At 39.3% G+C, this 19,971-nt stretch overlaps 1 protein-coding gene across 1 annotated transcript in view; it reads left to right on the forward strand.

Annotated features, from left to right (window-relative positions):
• The window catches only part of LOC148590840 (DNA mismatch repair protein Msh3-like), a gene marked incomplete at its 5' end in the record, with an annotated part of 37,706 nt that extends 23,237 nt beyond the window's left edge, over positions 1-14,469 (forward strand). Inside the window, 4 exons of the mRNA XM_088538413.1 lie at positions 10,239-10,425; positions 10,621-10,750; positions 12,761-12,935; positions 14,220-14,469. Of these exons, the coding sequence (XP_088394539.1) occupies positions 10,239-10,425; positions 10,621-10,750; positions 12,761-12,935; positions 14,220-14,328 (601 nt within the window). The remainder of the gene's footprint in view (positions 1-10,238; positions 10,426-10,620; positions 10,751-12,760; positions 12,936-14,219) is intronic.
• Between the last annotated feature and the right edge of the window lie 5,502 nt (positions 14,470-19,971).

Raw genomic sequence — 19,971 nt, forward strand, 5'->3', positions numbered from 1 at the left:
TTGACAACATGACAAACTCATACTACTGTTTTGTCAAGAGTATGTAGACCTGAAGGGAACTAATAGACAAACCTCTCTTTCTGTTGTCTCTTGAGACAAACATGTACTTACATTAATGGCATAAAATATGCTTATTTATGATATTGATACAAATTTTATTGCTGATTAAAAATCATGATGGAAAGTGAATATTGTGGTAGCAGCTGAAAACATTTATGCAAACAGTTTTGGATATTTGTGTATTTTTTTCCTTTGCTTCATTGGAATGTCACTCATTAAAATTTGAAAGGTATTTAAAATTACATGATTTACATTAACAGATTAAATGTTGCCAGGCTTGTTAGAAATACATTTTGCCAGAAGTTTTGAGAAAACTGATAAACACAGAATGGAATGGTCCCTGAAGCAGCAGAAAAGGATGTTCATATCAGAATAGAAATGGAAAGGAAGAAGCTTTACGGGTGCTTTTCTTTTTACCTCAAAATTGAAATCCAAGGTAAATCATTTAAGATTAAAAACAGAATAGTGGTTGTAAATATTAATGAAAATGAGTGTTGCATTGGTCTAACTGCTGATGGCAAGAACTTCCGGAGTTTTGAAAGTGGGCGAATAATGTCTTATCTGCAGAGTAATATGTTGAGCTCTGCCTTCAAAGAGACAACGTTGTTCTTCTCCACTGGTGGATGAATCAGATGAAGGAATAGCACATAAATGCAGATATTCAGAGACATTTCCTTTAGAAGAATTTAAGAGAAACAATACAGCTGGATGAAGCCCTAGCCCGTTCTTTCTTTCATTTCACTTTTATCAGCTTAAGCAGTGGGACAAGACATGGGAAAAATCATTGATACTTATTAAAAAGAAATAAGTTGCAAGCTTCATTATGTGGAGCTTCACTGCTGAAATGCTGTTTCTTGCACTTTTTTAAAATTTATTTATGGAATATGATACTTTTCACCATTTCACCATGGGGGAAGTTTTCCCCTCCCCAGCCCCCATCCTCCAAAATAAATATTAAACCAAACAATACTAGACTTAGAATTTTGTATGAGATAATGTATTTGACATTATAGCTGGTTGTTTTGTATTTATCAAAGGATCCTTCTTGGAAGCTACTACATCAGTCCCATTCCAGGGATCCTGTGCCTTGCAGCCTCAAGAATGGGTCAGATCCCTGGCCTGGATGTGGGTATTCCCATACATGGCAATAATCTATACAGTATTTTTCCAGAAGAGCATATAGTCTCTGTAGTGTACATTACTTAGGAACATTAGTGTTTGTAGTTCCAAAGAACAGTTACCAGACATACAAATTCCTTGCTTCCATTATTGCTTTATGAAGCTCTATTGATGTCTTTGAGGCTTGTGTGGTAGCACTATGAAAGTTGGTCATCCTGGCTATCCTAGAAAGAGCAGTTTGGTAAATCACAAAACCTAGCATGAATGCTCAGTTATTCAGCTGCTTCATATGTTTATTAAGAAATCCAAGCAACCAAATTCCACTTCTGAGGTGACAGCAGAGGTCGGCAGGGTAGTCTGAATTAATCTTGTATTATTTAGAAATTGCCCTAGCAAAGTGCTGAACAGAAGCTATAGAAGAGTTTATTATCCTAGCATAGTAGCTATCTGTGTGTTATTCTGTGTATTACCTATTTTTGCCCAAAGCATTGTCTGATGCCTTATTAGTTTGTGTGTGTGTTTTGTTTTGTTTTAGGCTTTTATATTTGAAAATAAATGTTTGAATCTAAGCAATTCTGTTTTTTCTTGTCTTTGAGGAAGTCTAGATTCTCTGTTTTTGTCTGTGCAGTTAGACTCTGAAAGATCAGGCCTGGAACATTTCAAAGCCAAAGTATTTTCCCACACCTTTGTATATTCTGTTTCCATGTGGTGATGGTTATTATTTTTGCCTTACACATTAATTTATATATTGTGCAGGAAAACAGGGAACTCTTTTCAGAAATACTACTTTTTTGTGGTAATTTGTTTCATTTTGTTCTTGCTTACTGAATTTGTGCCTGTTGTTTTTATTGCTGGAGTAGCAAAAATTATTTACGCTTTTCATGTATGGTAACTGTCATAAAATGACATTTTTGGGATAAATTATTGTCAGTTTTCCAAAGAAAAGGAAAATGGGTTCGATTAAATTGTCCAGACCTATTTTGTGTCATGTAGAAAGGTTCTTTTCGAAAATAAAAGGAGAGAAGGAGTGAAAGTTTTAGTTAGATTTGAACAGGAAGTGTTTTTGTTGAATTTTTTAGAAAAAATTCATCTTGAATGTATCACAATGCACTTTCATTGTAATGAGATTTCGCCATAACAAGCATGTAAGGTCATATCTCATGTACGTAATATGTGTTTAACTGAAGAGTCTATGGCTTTTGTGCAAGGCACTTGATAAAATCAAGTAATACTAAATCAAAACCTTCGGTTTGTTTGCAGGGATTTAAATGAGATTGAAAATTCATTTAAGAAGGAAAATCTAGAACCAATAGTTGTTTCCGCATACAGAAAGCTTTATAACAATTCCTGCTGCCTGTTGCAATATTCCCGAGAAGGGACTGAAAACCTTGTACGTTAAAAATATATTTAAAGTGTTTTATATATATATATAAAAAGCTCATTTGCAGAGACAAGCTTGTCTTTTTTTAGGTCAAAACTGTTAACTGATGCAGTGATATTTACCTTTCTAACCCTGTCCCATGCTGTGGTTTAACCCAGCCACTGTTGGGATGGGATTGTCAGTGGTGCCCGCAGGTCCAAAGGGGAAAAGTTCACAGGCGCCCCACGCGCCAGCTATTGTCCTTAGCCCGTTGCTATAGCTTCGCCGCTTTAATCCCCCCTTGGCCTCAATCCCCCCGCTGCACATGCACAGTAACGTTGCTCCGTTACCCCGCGTGGCCGCGCTGGGCGGCGCGGGTGAGCCCCGCCAGACCGCGCGCCTTGCGCCGCCTCGCTCCTCTCCGGCCCGCACTGAGGCCTGCGTCGAGCGCCGCGTTCAGGACCCGCTCTCCCAGCCTAGCCTCCGGCAACAGGCTTGTGCTTTTGATCTGATCCTTTTCCTGGCTGCCAATAAAATTTAAACAGCTTAACCGTTACATGGGCAAATCCTGGCTTTCTCACAGAGGACAGGAAAGAGAAATGTTGCGTTTTGTGTTATGGGAAACATCAAAACTGATGGACCTATGCAGAGCAATCTATTGACACTGGTTGTGAAGCCCCTTGGGCGTCGTGGCTCAGAAGCGAAGCCATTGCATTCGGCCCAGGGCTTCGCATTAGCCCCCGCAGCTCTGGGAGGAAAGTGGGTTAATGTGCTGCAGTCACCCACTCCTCAGGTTACTCTACCAGTGCATATGAATACAAATCTCGAAATCCTAAGTGTGAAATGCAGTTTTTGGGTAATTTGCATATATGCATAAAAAGCTCTTCCTAAAAATGGACTCATAGTTGCTTGTCCTAATTCTGCTTTGGTGTCTGTGTTGTTGCCTTTTCTTCTGTTGGGTAACTTGGTGAATGTTTTAAAAATACTTCTCAAACTCCCAGTCCCCAAGATTTTTTAGTTCTGGAAGATTCCAGAAATTCTGGAGCCTTTGACCTTGACAGAAATACAGTATCACCGTCCCCTTCTTTGGATAGTGACTGTGCGTACTTGTAGTGAAAAAGTGACTGCTGGGTTTGCTCTGGGAACACCGTGGTTACGTGCTCTGGACTCTGTCCTGCTGGTGCTGGAAGCTCAGCTGAAGATTTCACATGCTGAATGTTCACTGAATCCACCAGAGGATGTTACTGTTCCCTGTGGCTTTCAGCAAAAAAAAGATCAATGCAGTTCACATCATGAAAGTCCATCTGTTAAATAAGTTTCTCTTAATATACCAGTGTATTGGCATATGCAGCGTGCCTCTGTTGGCCAGGTCGATATGGTGATAAGGATTTAAGTGATGACTTGTTCTGGCTATTTCAATCACCTGGTGATATGGAAACGAAACTGGTAAAAGGCAAGAATAGAGAAGCAAGTATTACCACTTTGAATGCACTTTAACACCTTTTTTTTTTCCCCCCAGGAATATGCAAAGTATCTATTTCCTAACAGTGTTTGGCTTTACTAGTTCCTTGAGTTCCCATAGACGAGAATATGTTACGTCTATACTAGTTTATGACATAAAAATGTAGTTTGCACTAAATGTTTAATGCATTCTGTCAGGCTTTTCGACAACTGTTCTTTTAGCTTAGGTAACACACCCTGGGTATTTCTTCATGTAGAATTGGCAGCTAAGACAGTTGCAGAAATAGCTGAGTGTGTGTGTGCACGTTGACTGGAAAGAGGTTTGTATTATAAGCGTCCTCTTCCTTTTAGTGTTGTCGTTAACAGTTTTTGAAAGTTGCCTCATGCTTAATGCCAAATGACTAACTGCCCTAATAACAAGGCATTCTGGCATATTTAAGCTATGAGTTACTTTTTTAAAAAATTCTGTAGTTGCAGTTTCTGCATTTTTTTTTTTATTCTTAGCAGTTTTTGGTTTGAAGCAGTGATAGAATTATTTGGTAGAAGTAAATGATTCACCAGCATTTGTCAAGACTGGAGGGTGAGAAGGGTGGTGGTGAAGTAATAGTTTCTTGACAGTGAACTGCTGTAGCTGTGCAGTTCTCTATCTTTTCTATGGATTCCTCAATAAATTTTAATTGTGTATGGCAAGTAGCGAGGATTAGTACATCCAACTTGGGCAACTTTTAGACTAACCACTGTAAAATTTTCATTAGTTGCCTGAGTGTTTGTTTCTAAAATATTCTGGCTTTTAAACCACTTCTGTGTGCAAAAGTGTGAATGACTGACCTGGTTAGAGGTGTTTTGGATACCTCGGGGTATGGGAGATGTGCAGTTGTCAGCCTGCCAGGCAGCAGTTCAGTGTTTCTGCTTTAGTTTCCTTGGTAGACCCCCTTGCAAACCACTTCTGAATTTTAACCAAAGATGTCTAAGCATATGTTGTTTGATGGGAACAGGGCGGGATTGTGTTGAGGATTATGGAAAGGTTGGGAATGAACTCTTACTTATACAATAACTTTAAACAATTAGTGTGTTTAAGACTGTAATTGACTAAATTTAGAGCTAGGTGCCTGACAGTTTAACAGCATAGATTAACATGAAAAGATGTATTCAAGTGTGAACATGAAATTATGTTTATGTTCTCCTCTTCATGTCAGGATCAGTATCAAGGTTGTTCTGTTCTCATAAAGATCTTCAATTAGCACTCACACTTTTCCAAACATTTCTTTTCTGCTGAGATCACAGGTGAAACCTTAGCTGGAAAAGCTGCTTTCTGTAAAAGAGTAAGAGGGTAAGAAGATTATGAAATCTTCTTTAGAAATATGAATGTGTATAGAACAGTCCCATACCAGGAAAGAGATAAACTATAAGGCAAGACCCCATCTTTTTGTAAACTAGTTATTCTAATTTAAATAAGTCCAGTTTAAGCACAGTAAACTTTGAGATGACATTTGGAAGGAATTTGGCATGAGGTAGTGAGAGAAATTGTAAAGTTAGGTTATAAAGGGATTTTTGTATTTTTCTGTGTTCCTTTTGACTCACAGATAGTCCCTGTTGTTAGGGGAGCAGTATTCTGCATATTATGTTTGGGATACGCTCACAGAAAAAGGTGTAATTTTGTTTTAATTGTGTTTTTTAAAATTGTTTTTGATGAATAAATAATTTGTCTATAAATTTTTTATTATAAATTTAATTGATTATAAATTTTTAATTGTGGTGCCTGGGAAGTCGGACCGTACCTGGAAACATGAATGTCTTCTCCTGAAAACATTGCACTTGCTGCACGGGGAGTCTGTAGAAACTCTGTGCTATGTTTCTTCCTTAGTAACAGGCACTAGCATTCTCCAGCCTTTAGTTAAAGGGACTTTTAAAATCAAGTGCATCTTTCTAAAACCAAGCTGGAAAAAAAATTCATTAAGGCTTTTCCAATGTGATGTTTTATAAAGTAGGAATGAATATGTAGCATCATGATTTTCCCAGCTGTCTGAAAACAAGGGTTTTGAAAGCCACACCTGTAATCTATTTTTTCTAAGATTTGTTCAGTGCTGCATAGTTAATTTTTGTTACCACTGGGAGCGTTCAAGCTGCCTGGTTATCTTGACAGGTAGTGGGAGGGCTTCATGCTCATAAGAAATAACAAAATACCTGAGGTCCACACAGTGCTCTTAGTTTTGTACCCAAACTGACTAGCAGCATGTTGGATAACTTCCTTTGAAAGACAGCATGGAAAAAAAAAAAACCAGAAGCTTCTAGATTTCAGAATTTTATGTATTTATTTATTTATTTCTGCTGGAGAAATTCGTTTTTCTGTTGCTTTCCGTCATGCTGGGGTGGCCCCTGTTGTAACCAGCATGTTGTTGCCTTATTACCTGCTAGCACAGGGGCTTCTTCCTCTGATGGCCTGTCAGCTCCCTCCCAGTGTCTTGCGTTAGTCTGATGTTCCTCAGCCGCTGCTGGGCATCTGGGCTGCGTGTCTGCCCCCTTCCCCAAGAGACTTCAGTTTTCGAGAGCAGTAGTAACAGCTCCCTGAGCAAGGAAGCTCCAGGTGCTGCTCACTGGCCTCTATTTCACTGCCTCCTTCCACACCAGTGGGTGTCCTCGTGTGGGCCTCTCTGAGCGCCCCCAGTCCTGTCCAAGCCATGGGAAGCTTCGAAGCACCAGGCTTTGAGGAAACCCTTGGGCCACGGAGTACAGCAGTAGTGGTTCATGCTGGCCAAGAGCAGGTCTAAACTGGTGCAGACTTGCTAAAAATTCTTGGGATACAAGGGAAGAAGGACACTGCTTTTGATTCTAGTGTTTTCTGGGTGTTGTCACGTCTTATATCATTAGAAAATTCCCAGGATTTACAGAGTCCAGTAGTAGGACAAAATACAGGCTGTTTTCCCAGAATGGTATTGGTGTTGGAGAATGTACTGGAGAAGGTTGATGCAAGTTAAACCCCAGCCCCTCCTCCTACCCCAGCAGCCTACGGAGACCTGAGCCTGTCTCCAAAGGGAGCACATGGAAGTTGAGCGTGTAGTGCTAGGGGACTTGCACAGAGCTGCCGGCTGCTGCATGGCATCTAGCCTATCCTCAGAATTAATTAACCAAGACCCTGCATCCTTCCTGTGTTTTCTTCTTGGGGTTTTAAACGAGAATCTTCACCTTTGAAATGTAGCACCAAGAAGGGGTAATGTTCTTCCTAAGTTTGTTTTTCTTTACATAATAAATGTGTTGAACATTGTAAGATGAAGAGCTTTTAATTGTGTAAAACGAGGCTGGCTGTCAGAGAGAGATTATAACAAGTGGTTTCTAGCCAAATTGCAGTTGCTGAGGAGTGATGGATCTCTTGCCAGCACTAAAGAGGCTCTTTGCCTTGGGTGTCTGTGCGCTGCTCGTGGGCAGGGTGCAATCATATTGCTGAATGCGGACATTAGAAAGTGCACAGCACAAAGGGAAGTTTCTGTATTAAAGAGCTGAGTGGCCCTGATCCTGCTCTGACACCTTCTTGGTGCCTGTCCTATTCTGCTGCAACCGTTTCTTCTGGCTTTTTTTTTTCCCCTATTATTTTTTAATTAGTAGGGGGAAGAAAAGGGAATGTGGGTAGAGTGCAACATGCCTGTATCCATCTGTTTTGGGATCAGTAGTTCCTCTTGACAGTGGTGAATGCACTATGAAAATCTAATCAAATAGTTATTTTTGTTTTTGTATAAAATTTTAAAAAAACTCACTGTAGGCTCCTTACTAAATAAATAGGGTCTTAGATACTTTATTAGGATTAAATTTAAAAATGTAAGTAGGCAGCTTAACTGCTGACTGCAGTAGGACCAGATTGAATATATGTAACGTTTCTTTCTGTGCAGTTTTGTGAGGATAGGTATTAGCTAAAGAGCAGCAGATAGCAATGATAAATAATCTGTATTCTATTAAATGTTATAGAAAAATACCTAATATTTTCACATATAAAAATATTTGGGAAGCAAAATGCATTAAAATGTGCATTCAAAGTAATTGTACCTTTTGGAAGTTTACTGTCTTTTTAATTTTTGTTACTACTACTGCTGATTTAAACTCTTACTTAAACAGCTGTTTTAGCTATAGATATTTTGACTCAGATACTGTATTGTATCACAAGTTATAATAGTATGCACTGAGGGATTCACAGTGTTTTGTTGTTTATTAACTTTTAATATTATAAATTCAATCATCCACATAAAACAGTTATGTCTACTTATTTCTGGGATGATCCTGCTTATCACTTAACATTTAAAGAACTAAGATTTTTTCAGGATTCTCAAGGGCAGATGCAGAAAGTGCAATTTTATCCCTTTTTGAGAATGACATTAAAGAGTTTTTATGGCTTTTAAAAATATACACACGTTTTTCTTTTTTCTTTCTTTTTTCTCTAATCTGTGGATAAGCCTGGGCTGGATTTGAATGTTTAGATGCTGAAAAGAAAGCCCTGTTTTACAGCTGCTGTAACAACAAGAGGAAGATAATGCTTGTTTCTGCTTGTATCTTGACCATTTATTGAGGAAGTTCTGATGACTACTTCTGTGATTGCAAATTAGATTCAAAATGGGTAATGGAAATGTCACAATCCTAGAGGAAAATAGAATTCTCAGTGAGAATTCTCAGTGTAATCATTTTATGTATAGAACAGACTGCCCACTGGTATAGATGCTTTCCCTTAGTGAAAAGCCAAATAGAAAAGATAAAATAGTAACTAATTCGTATTCTGTGGTTTGGAGACTGAGATTCAAGTTGTCTGGTATAAAACCAAAGATTGCTTGGACCTATCTCTCTAGAAAATTCATTTGTCATTAATAGCATTAGAGCCAGATATAACTTATGTGTAGACTTGTACAATAGTGCAATAAAGAGTCCTTATTTAATTTTGTAGTAGTACATGATGCTGACTGAAGCGAACTAGGAAACAGGGCAAGGGAAAACACTTCAATAAACTCAGTATTATGTTATTTTTTCTTAGCAACCCAGTGCATATTGAAGGCGTTTAAAATGATTATGGTACTACTTAATGAAATATTAATCTTGAAATGTCCCGATATCCAGAATTATATGTTTATTTCAGTGAAAGTAACGTAAAGTTTAATTAGTTTATGTGCAAAATCACCTGTCTTTTGGAGCACTTGGGGTCCTAACCACTGCATGTGCTTGCAGTGTTCAAAGAAGTGATTTATGTAAGGGCTTGCCGTACTCATGGTGTCAGAGGGCCCAAGTCCAGCCTAAAGGAATTCGTTTAGACTTGAGGGCTTGCCTACAGTTAAGTTACACTTGTGAAAATACCAAGCTCTCAGGGCAGGAACCGGGGAACTTATAGAAAACATCAGTTTACTGTATCCAAATAGCCAGTCTTTGGTGTGGGTAATCGCTTACTCTTGACAATTGTTAAGATCCTAAAACACTGAGAATTTTTCTGGTGCCTCTGTAGGCAACGGGAACAACTGCATTGGAGCAGCACACAGCAAAAGATGAGGAGAAAAACCTCTTTAAAGGTTTCATTTGGCTTTAAATACTATTGTGGCCAGCTGGTCTATTGGAAAATGTGAGATTATTAAGCCTAGGAGTCAGTTTTTGTTAAATTGGTGCAACTTGTACGTAATTATTTTGTGGCTAATGAGCATGAACAGATCCATTTTTACAGGCACGCTCAGCAGCCTGCTAACGATAAGTTATCTCAGAAGTGATATTGTAATGTGATTAGCATAATTGCAAGACATATATGGAGAAAATACTCTTTCTACCTGGAAGAAAGAACATTTTTTATTTTTTGAACAGGCAAATAAAGCTGTAAAAGAGCAGGGTGGTACTAGCAGGTGACATTATCATTTAAAGAGAAAAGAAGATTTAATTCAGATGAAACAAACAGACACAGCCTTCCTTCTCACTGCTGTATGGCTGGTCTGAAATGTCCATATTCAGGACGATATGGGTTTTCTTGCATGTGAAGAAAACCTCCTGGTTCAGCTCCTTTTTCTCGACTCCTGCATTTGGTGTGGGTGCTGGGTTTACCCTGGGACTAGACTGTTGCTGGTGCAGAATTGTTCTCTGCTGTCCCTAAATCCTAACCCCGGTGCCGCCAGTGTCACTTAACGCGGTCAGGGTGTCTTGGGGAATGCCGGCAAGCGCCTGCCTAATGATACACGAGTTGCTTCCTCTGGACTTCTATTAAGTTGATGTGCTTTTTATCCCAATGCAGAATGGGTGCAGCAGACAACATTTACAAAGGCCGAAGTACTTTCATGGAGGAACTGACGGATACTGCTGAGATAATAAAAAAAGCAACCTCAAGATCACTAGTAATTTTGGATGAACTGGGAAGAGGAACTAGCACTCATGATGGAATTGCTATTGCTTATGCTACACTTGAGCATTTCATTAAGGATGTAAGTATTACAGGTTTTTATAAATGCGTTCTTAGCCTGTTTTGTGCTATTAGGCTTTGACATGGGATAGGTTTCTTTTCTGCAGAGATGTGACATGTCTGAGAAAAACTGTGGAAGGAGAATACCAGTCTTATGCTGGTGTGTTTGAAAAACTAAAAACCAGGCCCTCTCTCATAGGCGTCTCTCTCATTGTAGGTGGAATCACTGACGCTGTTTGTCACTCACTATCCCTCAGTCTGTGAGTTGGAAAAGGTGTATCCAGAAAAAGTTGGCAATTACCACATGGCTTTCCTGGTGAATGAGGAGGAAAGTGGTGAACACAAAGGTACAGTATAAATGCGTCTGAGCTTCTGGCACTGTAGGTAGCAGCAGCAGATGTAAAACTGGCGTGGTAATTTAAACTTGAATGTAAAAATGGAGCAGCTAAGCTCAATAGGGTGTCAGCCTACACTTCATATTTAGGGAGGGGCTTCCAACTTGAATAACCATTTCTCTTTCACCGTCAGTATAAGAATGACTAAGCTGGTGCAGATCAAAGATTCACTTGGCCCAGTATTCATTTCACATAAGCCAAATACTTAGGATTAGGGAGATGTATAAAAACATATCAAACACATGGCGACTTTCTGAAAGATGACACTGTTTCCAAACACATACTGTTCAGGGTACCTTGATACCCAGATAGGATTGCTGCTTTTTAATAATCTTCAATAGATTTCTATTCCATGAGGTTGTTAGTTTTACCTGTGGATACATATGTGCTTTGAGTATCGTCATCATACTTGCCTCAAAGAGCCCCAAACTTTAATTCTGCATTGTGTGAGTAACCATCTCCTTTTGTTTATTTAGACAGTGTTTTGAAACAAAACACACCTTCATTTGGGAGTCTGAGTTCTTGAGTCAGAAGATGCAGAAAACTAATTCTTGTTCATCCCTTCCACACAATAACCTAATTTTGTAGAGTGCTTATCATCTTCACACCTTCAGAGAAGCAATATGCTCACAAACTTCAGAGGGAGGTTAGGTGGAGGGAGAGTTGGCTTTTATGTTCTATTTAATTTTAGAAGCAGGAATCCCTGAAATGTGTGTTAATTTTGAGCACTAGTGGCTTTATATAATGTTGTATTTAAGTGACCACCATCTAGTCACACTGAGGTTCCCAGTTTAGAGAATCACCTGCCTGAACATCAGCCTGTCCTTTTGGCATAGATTTCAGTGACTGAACTGTTGATCTCAGCAGATACTGAAACGTCTTGGAGAAGAGAATGTTGTTCAATGTTCCTCAGATTTTGCCTGCGTAAAAGCCTGTGCTGCTGTGTTTGGATGTGCTGTATCAGCACTTCCAGTGCAAGTTGGCCCAAGCCTTCAGGCCACATGTGGTCTGTGCTCCAGCAGCCACAGGGCACGTGGTCCTTTCACCACAGCATGGGAGCAACAGAGTATCTGTGTTGCTTACTTGGCTGGTGTTTTTATCTCCTATGTCTGTTGTCTTAACATCTGAATCGTTTTAATTAATGTGATTTTTATGGTGTGATTTTTTTTCCCAAATTTTGATTTAAACCATTTGGACCAAGTTAACTTGAGTCATCAGCATTTTTGGAAATCTCTGTTTCCCCCAAAGATGCATTTTTAAAGACAGGATAGAAAATAAATAGCAATGAATGAAGCCATATATGGTCTGCTATCAACAAAAATACGGGATAGAGGGGGATGTAACAAGGATATCTAAAGAGGAAGAAGAAGGAGGCAACACATTTATAATGACAGCTGTTACATTACAGCTCCTATATTTATGTTGACAGCTCTCTGTCTTATTGTCACAGGAAGGAAAAAGAAGGCAGATTCCATAACTGAAATCTTCACCATTCTCACCTGTGTTTATTCTCAGCATTTTGTATTTCCTGGCAGCCAGAAGCTTTTCATTTTGCTGTAACTAAAGGCTTCTCAATTGCAGGATTACTGATGCCTCTTTTATTCTGCAGTTACTGGGCAGATGTAGGAGGCGGTACCCCGGTTACAGCACAAATAATCAATTTGGCCTTTAAAGGCTTCAAGTTGTTAGCAGCCTTGTGAGCCTCAGGGATAAGCACGAGAGCATATGGCTGTCGTGGGTGCACGCTCCTGAGTAATGAGACACCTGGTGAAACTAGAGGAAATAATTTTGCCAATCTGACAACATGCAGGTAAAATGTGTGGGCTCAAGGAAACATGTTTCTAATTTTGTATTTCTTCAATGGAGTTAATCTCATGGGAACTGTGACTGATGCTAAGACCACGGTCTCATTATATTTTATTAATATAGTAGATGTTTTCTGATTTTGGTTTTATTCTTTAGGATCTGAACTTGAAGAGAAGCCTGAATTTATCACTTTTCTTTATCAAATAACCAAAGGAGTCAGTGCAAGAAGTTATGGGCTAAATGTTGCCAAATTAGCAGATGTTCCTGAAGAAATCTTGAAGAAGGCAGCTCACAAATCAAAAGAGTTGGAGGAGTTAGTGAATATGAAAAGGTCAGAACAATTGTGATTTTCTTTTTTTTACCAATGAAACTTGCAGATTGAATGGAGGAGCATTTCACACTGGGCGTTTAAAAAACGCCTTCAGCACCTCAGGAAAGAGAAAATAAAATCTTAAAAGAAAAAGAAAAAAGAAATTTTGCTATCCATTTAAAGAGTTAAATTATTGAAATAATTTTGTTTCACTGTATCATCTAATAGTTATTTTTGTTCTTTCCAGTAATTGTAAAAATATGAATAGGTTTAATTTAGAAAGGGTGTTATTTGCTTTGGAATTTGAAATTGTATTTGCAGACTATAGTGCAGAGAGGAATGCTGACAATTCGGCTTCTGGTTCAGCTTTGAATCTTTATAGCAGGTTTTGATCTGCACACATACACAATTTGAGTGGAGGTCTGGGGATTTTGATGCTTTTCTGCTAAAGAGTTTTTGTTTAGGGGTGCAAATACGCACCTTAGCCCAGTGTGTCCCTTGCATTTCCTTTTTTTACAATTGCTTGCTTTATTAAAGAGGAAAGGCAAGAGAGAGAATCCATAAATGCCACAGAGCCTAAGCAGGGAGCGTGCAGCCTGCCCAGGCAAGGCCAAGACCCAGGGACACTTTCTTCCTCCCCACAGGAACTCATTGGCTTCCTGTGTAGAAATACTGATGTGGCCCTGGGAACCAAGCTCAGCCCCATGCCAGGCAGGACACTGGGCTGGCATGATGCCAACAGGCCAGACAGCTCGTCAGTTTTTGAATCACTTTCATATTATTTTAGAATATGCACTGGGTAATTCCATCCAGCCTTGACCTCTTTTCTCATCAGGAATGTGTGCTAAGCCATTTTCAATGTCTTGTTATTTGCGATGTCTTAAATCTAAACATATTAAAAAGAATATAGGAAAGATATTTCCTTTCATTCTCCTACGGATTCTACAAGTGTAAATTCATAGGAACTGAATGCTGAACATCTGGATCTGTAAAAATTACAATATGTTTTATTTGCTTTTTGTTTGCTTTATGTTTTACTTTTTCTCTGCCTCCTGTTTTGTTTTGTTGATGCTTCTGGTACTATCAGTTATTTGTAAAACTACACTGTTGACTATCCTGGAGCTGTAATACATATACAAGAAAATGTTAACTGATTGTTTTCTGTATTTATGGCTCACATAATGCTTTGAGCTATGCATACTGCTATTTTTGACTGCGTATGAAATTTTGCAAATGACTGTAGGGTTTTCAAGGTTTGATGCGTTTAAATTACAAAACTGTCCTTGTTTTGCTTTGTTTTTTCAGAAAAAAGCTTAAGTCTTTTGCCGACGTATGGAAGATAAATGATTCTCAGGAATTAGAGAAATGGATAAGTGGGTATGAACCTGAAGATGAAAGAAAGGACAATTTTTAATCCCGCTTAAAATGGAAGATAGTGAAAATGTTAAATGTAGGTCTGGGAGTAATAGATTCTATCAAAGCTAAGTTCTAGATGCACTGAGTTGACATTTCTGCTTTTGAGAGATGAGTGTTGCAATGCGAGGCCTCGCGGCTGCTCCCTGAACATGCGCCGTTTTCTCCTTCCACGCTGCTTTTCGAAAGTGTTTTGTGCTCTTTTGCTTAACTGCAAAATGTCCATTGACATCAGGTTAAGGTTATAACTTGTTTAGGAAACATGAAAATTATGTTGCTAAATTATTAGATAACACTTTTATTAATAAAATATTGTCTTTTAACTGTATTGTACTTTGATTTCTAAACAAATATTTCTCTGCATTGGGAAAAATGTAGCTGATTCTTCTTTGACGAGCTATACTATACTACTCTGCCAGCCTATAAGAATTAACACCATAAAGCAACATTTTTTTTTTGTTCTAGTATTAATGCATTTTAAAATCCTCTGTTTTGGTAGAGCACCTGCTACAGTTTATGTATGGAGAGAATTAAAGAAAGTGAGGGTTCTGTAGCTGGATAAGAGAGTCTCTGCTCTGCTGATGCTATTAATGTTGGTGCAACTAGCAATTTTTAAAGCAGGAGCAGAAATATGCAAAGACTGGCTTTCCTTTTCCTTCTTCAGTCTCATAAGTTCCTGCTTCTTTTTCAGCTTCAGCTTTACTCTTGGTTTTGGTCCTCTCTGGCAGCATCTGGAGAAACACTCTTAAGTCATATTAGAATAAAGTAACATCAGGTAAAATAGGCAATTCATTAATTCCAACTATGCAATTGGTAATCCCTCAAACTCTGACAAGTGCAGAGTAAACCTGGAAAAGAGAGAGATGTGTTTTTTAATTTTTTACTTGCAATGATCAAATTCAAATGGGAATGTGATTTCTAAATCAGTGTACGTTTATAGAAGTAAGCAGGATATCTTGCTAAGAAAAACAAGTTATGTTCAAATACTTGAACCATATCAAGATTGTATGTTATAATTTAAAGATACTTTATTGTATGGGAAGAAGTTCAGTGAAATAAAATATCTTGTTTTGTGCTCTAAAGAAAAAAATAAAATTGGATTTTGTCATTTTTGAGACAGCTGAGCCTTTCTGATTGTTTTGTTTCAAACAAAAAACGGTTGTCGTTTTCTGCTAAGGAATGCATGTCACATGAATATGAAATGATGTTATGGTAGAAGTGATTATCTTTCCAAAGTAAAGAAGTCTTATGCAAAAAAAAACCATAATCTTTTTAACCTGTCATCAACAATTGCTAACCTTCAGCAAGGGTTTTTGTTGAAATTCTCCTCCAGATTGCAGAGCATCCTTAAAGCACATGGTTTGTCTGCCACTCAAAATAGCAGCCATCCAAATGAGCATTTCCTTTGAGCTTGCAGTATATTCATCTAAACTGGAATGCTGAAGAGAAAAGTAGTCTTTCAAAGCATGGAATACATATATGTTAGTCCAGGCCAGTATGTTGTGAATGTAATTCTCCATTATTGATGCACACAGGCCCAGTGCATTTCAGCTACAGACTTCCTCCCATAATCTTCAAAGACACTAAATGAAGCCGCTCTAAATTCCTGTACGTGTTAAGCATGCTCCCAGAAAAACTCTCCTTGCCCTCAGGGAGCATTCAGACTCTGCTTTGATGAGAAAAAAACACCTGGATGCATTGTGGAGGGGAAAAATAAAGCAATTAGGAAAGGGCAAGGGATGAGGTATGACTGACGTGCTCGTGCCACAAGGTACAAAATGGCTAGAGCAACCTCTTCTCCTAATGTCCTCTATGACTGTGTTGGAAATGTCTTTAGATTTTAGCCGTATTTGGTTCAAGAAGGGAAGTTATCTTGCTCTCCAAGTACGGTGATCTGTACAAGATGACTTGTAGATATGCAAGTCTTAATTTTACTCACTGCTAGCTATTAGCATTCTGAGCAGACAGGTAAGAGCTCGGGCAGCTGTTTGGGAATGCCCTGTGGGGAGATGGTGTCTTGCTAGATAGCCATTGCTGCTGCTGCTGTTGGGACACCCCGGCGATGTGCCACGTAGCGCGGCACAGACGTACGAGCGGGGCTTGGAGCTCGCTGCCGAGCGGGGCCTGGCGCGCAGGCGGCGGCAGCGCTGAGGCGAGCTGCGAGCTCACGGGGGTGTGTGTGCAGAGCGCGGGGTTGGACGCGGTCTAGACAGGCGACTAGACAGACATTCCTTGGCCCTTGGTAGCTTGTGTATGAAAAAGGATATAAAGAAGCAGAGACCAGCTGGAAGACAGAAAGGCATTCATTTTGTCGGATGTTTTTGTCCTCTTTTGCTGTGGTGAGTTGCGACTTTGGCTGTCAGCAGGAGCCTTTCTGAAGGACAGAAAGAAGAGAAAGTGGTATCCTGTGGGTAGCTAAAAGCCTTGTGTTTTCTGCAACTTCACTTCCAGCACAGTAAACTTCGCCCCCAAAAGATAATTTGAAATATAATTTTGGTAGTGGCATTTGAACAGAGATGTGCCCCATTTTTAAACCAGAGCAGTCAGAGGCCATCTGTGAGCTGGGAAGTTTGACATGTGAACTGCTGTCATGTAAGAAGATTAGCCTAAAGAGTGTCCTGTACTTATGTGGATCGTGGTTATACTGGAAATTCATGTCAGTCTTGAGTTGGCCTTCAAGACACAAATCCCTTTGTTTATACATTATTAATTCTGAAAGCATAAATTTTTATTGTAGTGGAGTTTTGGCTCCTTTTCATGCCAAGGTGGTATTGACATAATTAAAATTTAATATTGATGTGAAAGAATATATAGCTTTGGGCTGTATATTAAGGTACAGTCTCTTTTAAAAAGTTACAGCTTTTATCCATTTTTTCTAAAGATTATCACTTTCTGAAGCACCTTCATTTTTCTTGCTTCTCTACTCTTAACATAAAAATATTAATGCCTCTGTGCCCCATGTCTTGAATATAGTGTTTTAAAAATAACAGTGCCACAGGCTAGCAACAAAATCTAGTAGAACTTAGTGATAGAAGAGGAGGAGAGAGGATTGGATCCCCTGTCACTGCCTCTCTATATTTGGTTATATAAGAAAGTTATTATAGGATATGCAAAGTAAAATATGTTTTCAGTGGCAATTATCTTTCTTACTGACATACAACACTGAAGTAATTCTCAAGAGATTTTTTTTTTTTGTATGGTAATGTTTCCCAAGAGTATTTCTAGAAATGAGATGAATTTACCTACGTGCATGAGTTTACAACATGTGTAAATGAATTTAATCACTGAAACGTCAGCTGAGTCAGTTACCTCAGTAAGTCTGTACGCTGCAATGGAAGCAGTGTTTATTGAGGGAAATCTACTGGAAAATATGTTGTTCAAATATGTCTATGTAAAATTTGGTAAGAATGTAATTCAGTTGTTTGGGCTTCTGCTTAGTTCTGCTGTAGGTGAATATTTCAGCAGAAGTGCCGATGTGGACGCACTGCTCTGTGTGGAGGAAAGCAGGACTCTGCTCCCGTGTCTGGCTCGTGCTTCAGGTTGTTGGGGGCTCCCCCAGATCCTGCTCAGGGTGGTCACTGCACTGGCTTGGGCGACAGTCCAAACAGGCTCTCTCCTTTCCAGAGGTTCCAGAGGTTGAAGCGTGTGAAGGGAGTGGAGAATTCCCATCACCTTTTAATTGTTCGTAACCACGAAGGCCATAGCAAGCTGAAATTTGCTGTCCCTTACAGCATAATTTTCTGGTCTTTTTTCAAAATATTTTCTTTCTCTACAAAATATTTCTTTTCTCTACAAAATTTCTGTCAATCAATCAAATCCGTATCCAGTATTTGTGAAATCTGAGTTCAGTCCTGGGGCCACATTTGCAATCTGCAGATCTGAATGGCGAATTAGAACAAAGTGCAGGTCCAGAGTCCAAGAGGAGGAGTCAGGATTTCACAGCTGCAGAAGGGTGAATTCCAGATTGTAAATGAAGCTGGTTTGATGATGACAATCATCTCCATGGGTTGGAGATGAGTTATCTGGTTCTTTGGCCTGTGTAAGTCCAGTGCTGCTGGCTTTTCTTGTCTTGTAGCTGTCAATGGGGAAGCCCAGCCTGGTGGAGCCCTGGGCTGGGAATACTGGGTTGCCATCATTACAAATGTCTGCTAGCCTTAATGATGCTATGTGTGCCATTGTACATTGGCTAAGCAAATTTGCTGTGGAAATTTGCTTAAAATGGTAGATCTCTTGAGGCAGTATGGCATTTAAACATCAGTTATCTTCTTTTGTCAGCTCCTGGGCAACATGTTCCTGATGACTTCCTTAACTACTTGAAAATTCTTTTCTCCTTGCATCTTTTTTTTAAAAAAACACTAGCCTTGTTTTGCAAGACGAGAGTTCTCCCAGGCCCATGCTGTTAGCAATAATATGGTGTCTTTTTCTGAGAGTAAGTTGATTTCAAAGTGAGCTATGGAGAAAAGGAGGCAATGCCTATCATACCATTCAAAGAAAATGAAGAGTGAACTAGATAAAACCAGACATAGCAATCTAGGAATAATTATCTATTCTAAGAATAATGACATTAGGAAACAGGGCAGTTTCCTCCTACATGGTGTCAGGATTTGTTAAAGCAGCAGCGGACACCAATTTGATTGATATTTTGGCTACAATATTGCTGCACCTGGTACCACCCATGAGATGAGGAGAGTTTGTGTGAGGCCACGTTCTGCAGCGCTGCTGCCCTGAACATGCAGCTCTGGGTACATGCGGCGTCAGCCTTTAAGAGCTATCGTTGCAGCCCCAAGTCGTGAAGAAGAGATGGAGCCTGAAGCGGCATGCACATTGCTGCTTTTCCTCAGTAAGAGCCTCTCGTGGGTTGGGGCTCCCCTATCAGCACCTGAATCCAGCCGGACACCTAGTTGTGCGCTTGGGTAAGTGAGGTGGCACCGTTCCCTCCGTCTTGTGGCTCACGTCTTGTGGCCTGGGGTTGCTCATCACACAGGAAGGAGATGGAGTTCTTGTGCTCACCCCCAAACAGGCTCACTATAAAAATGGGCTTTAAATACTTGTGTTCTTTTGAACTTGCAGCAAATCTGTACGGGTATTTTGATTGCCCTCCTTACCAAGTTTGCTGGAGAGCAAAAGTATTTTTTTCATCCATTACAAAATGAGGTAATTTTTATTTCAAGAATGACTGATAACTTCAAAAATCATGAAAAAATAGTTCTGATTTTAATCTATTCCCCTCCCTCTTTTTAAGCAATCAATTTTTTTGATTTTGCAATATTTTACAAGACAAAGGCCATTTCCTAGAAAAGGTCAGAAAACAAAACATTTGGCACATTTTAAACATACAGTCAGTAATAATGAAGCAGAAATCAATTTTTTTTTTGGCTCATAATAATCCAAATATCTAGGGTGACTTAAAACTCAGCGCCCTGAATACTGAGACGATTACCCCATGAGATAACTGTCTCACCCTTACGTAACACAAAATAAAAGTTTTGGACAAGTATCTTTCCCTACGTTTTCTAACGTACTGAAATATTTCTCCTTCCATATTCCTCTCTGCATAGGACATCAGAAATTGAGTTTTGGAGCGTTTCAGAAGATGTCAGGTATTGTACGAGCACGTGTTTAGAGTTTGCGTTCAGAGGGGGAA

The sequence above is a fragment of the Tinamus guttatus genome, unplaced genomic scaffold (assembly GCF_059628265.1).
Source record: "Tinamus guttatus ecotype Peru unplaced genomic scaffold, ASM5962826v1 Tinamus_guttatus_pri_ptg001082l, whole genome shotgun sequence".
Classification (NCBI taxonomy): Eukaryota; Metazoa; Chordata; class Aves; order Tinamiformes; family Tinamidae; genus Tinamus; species Tinamus guttatus.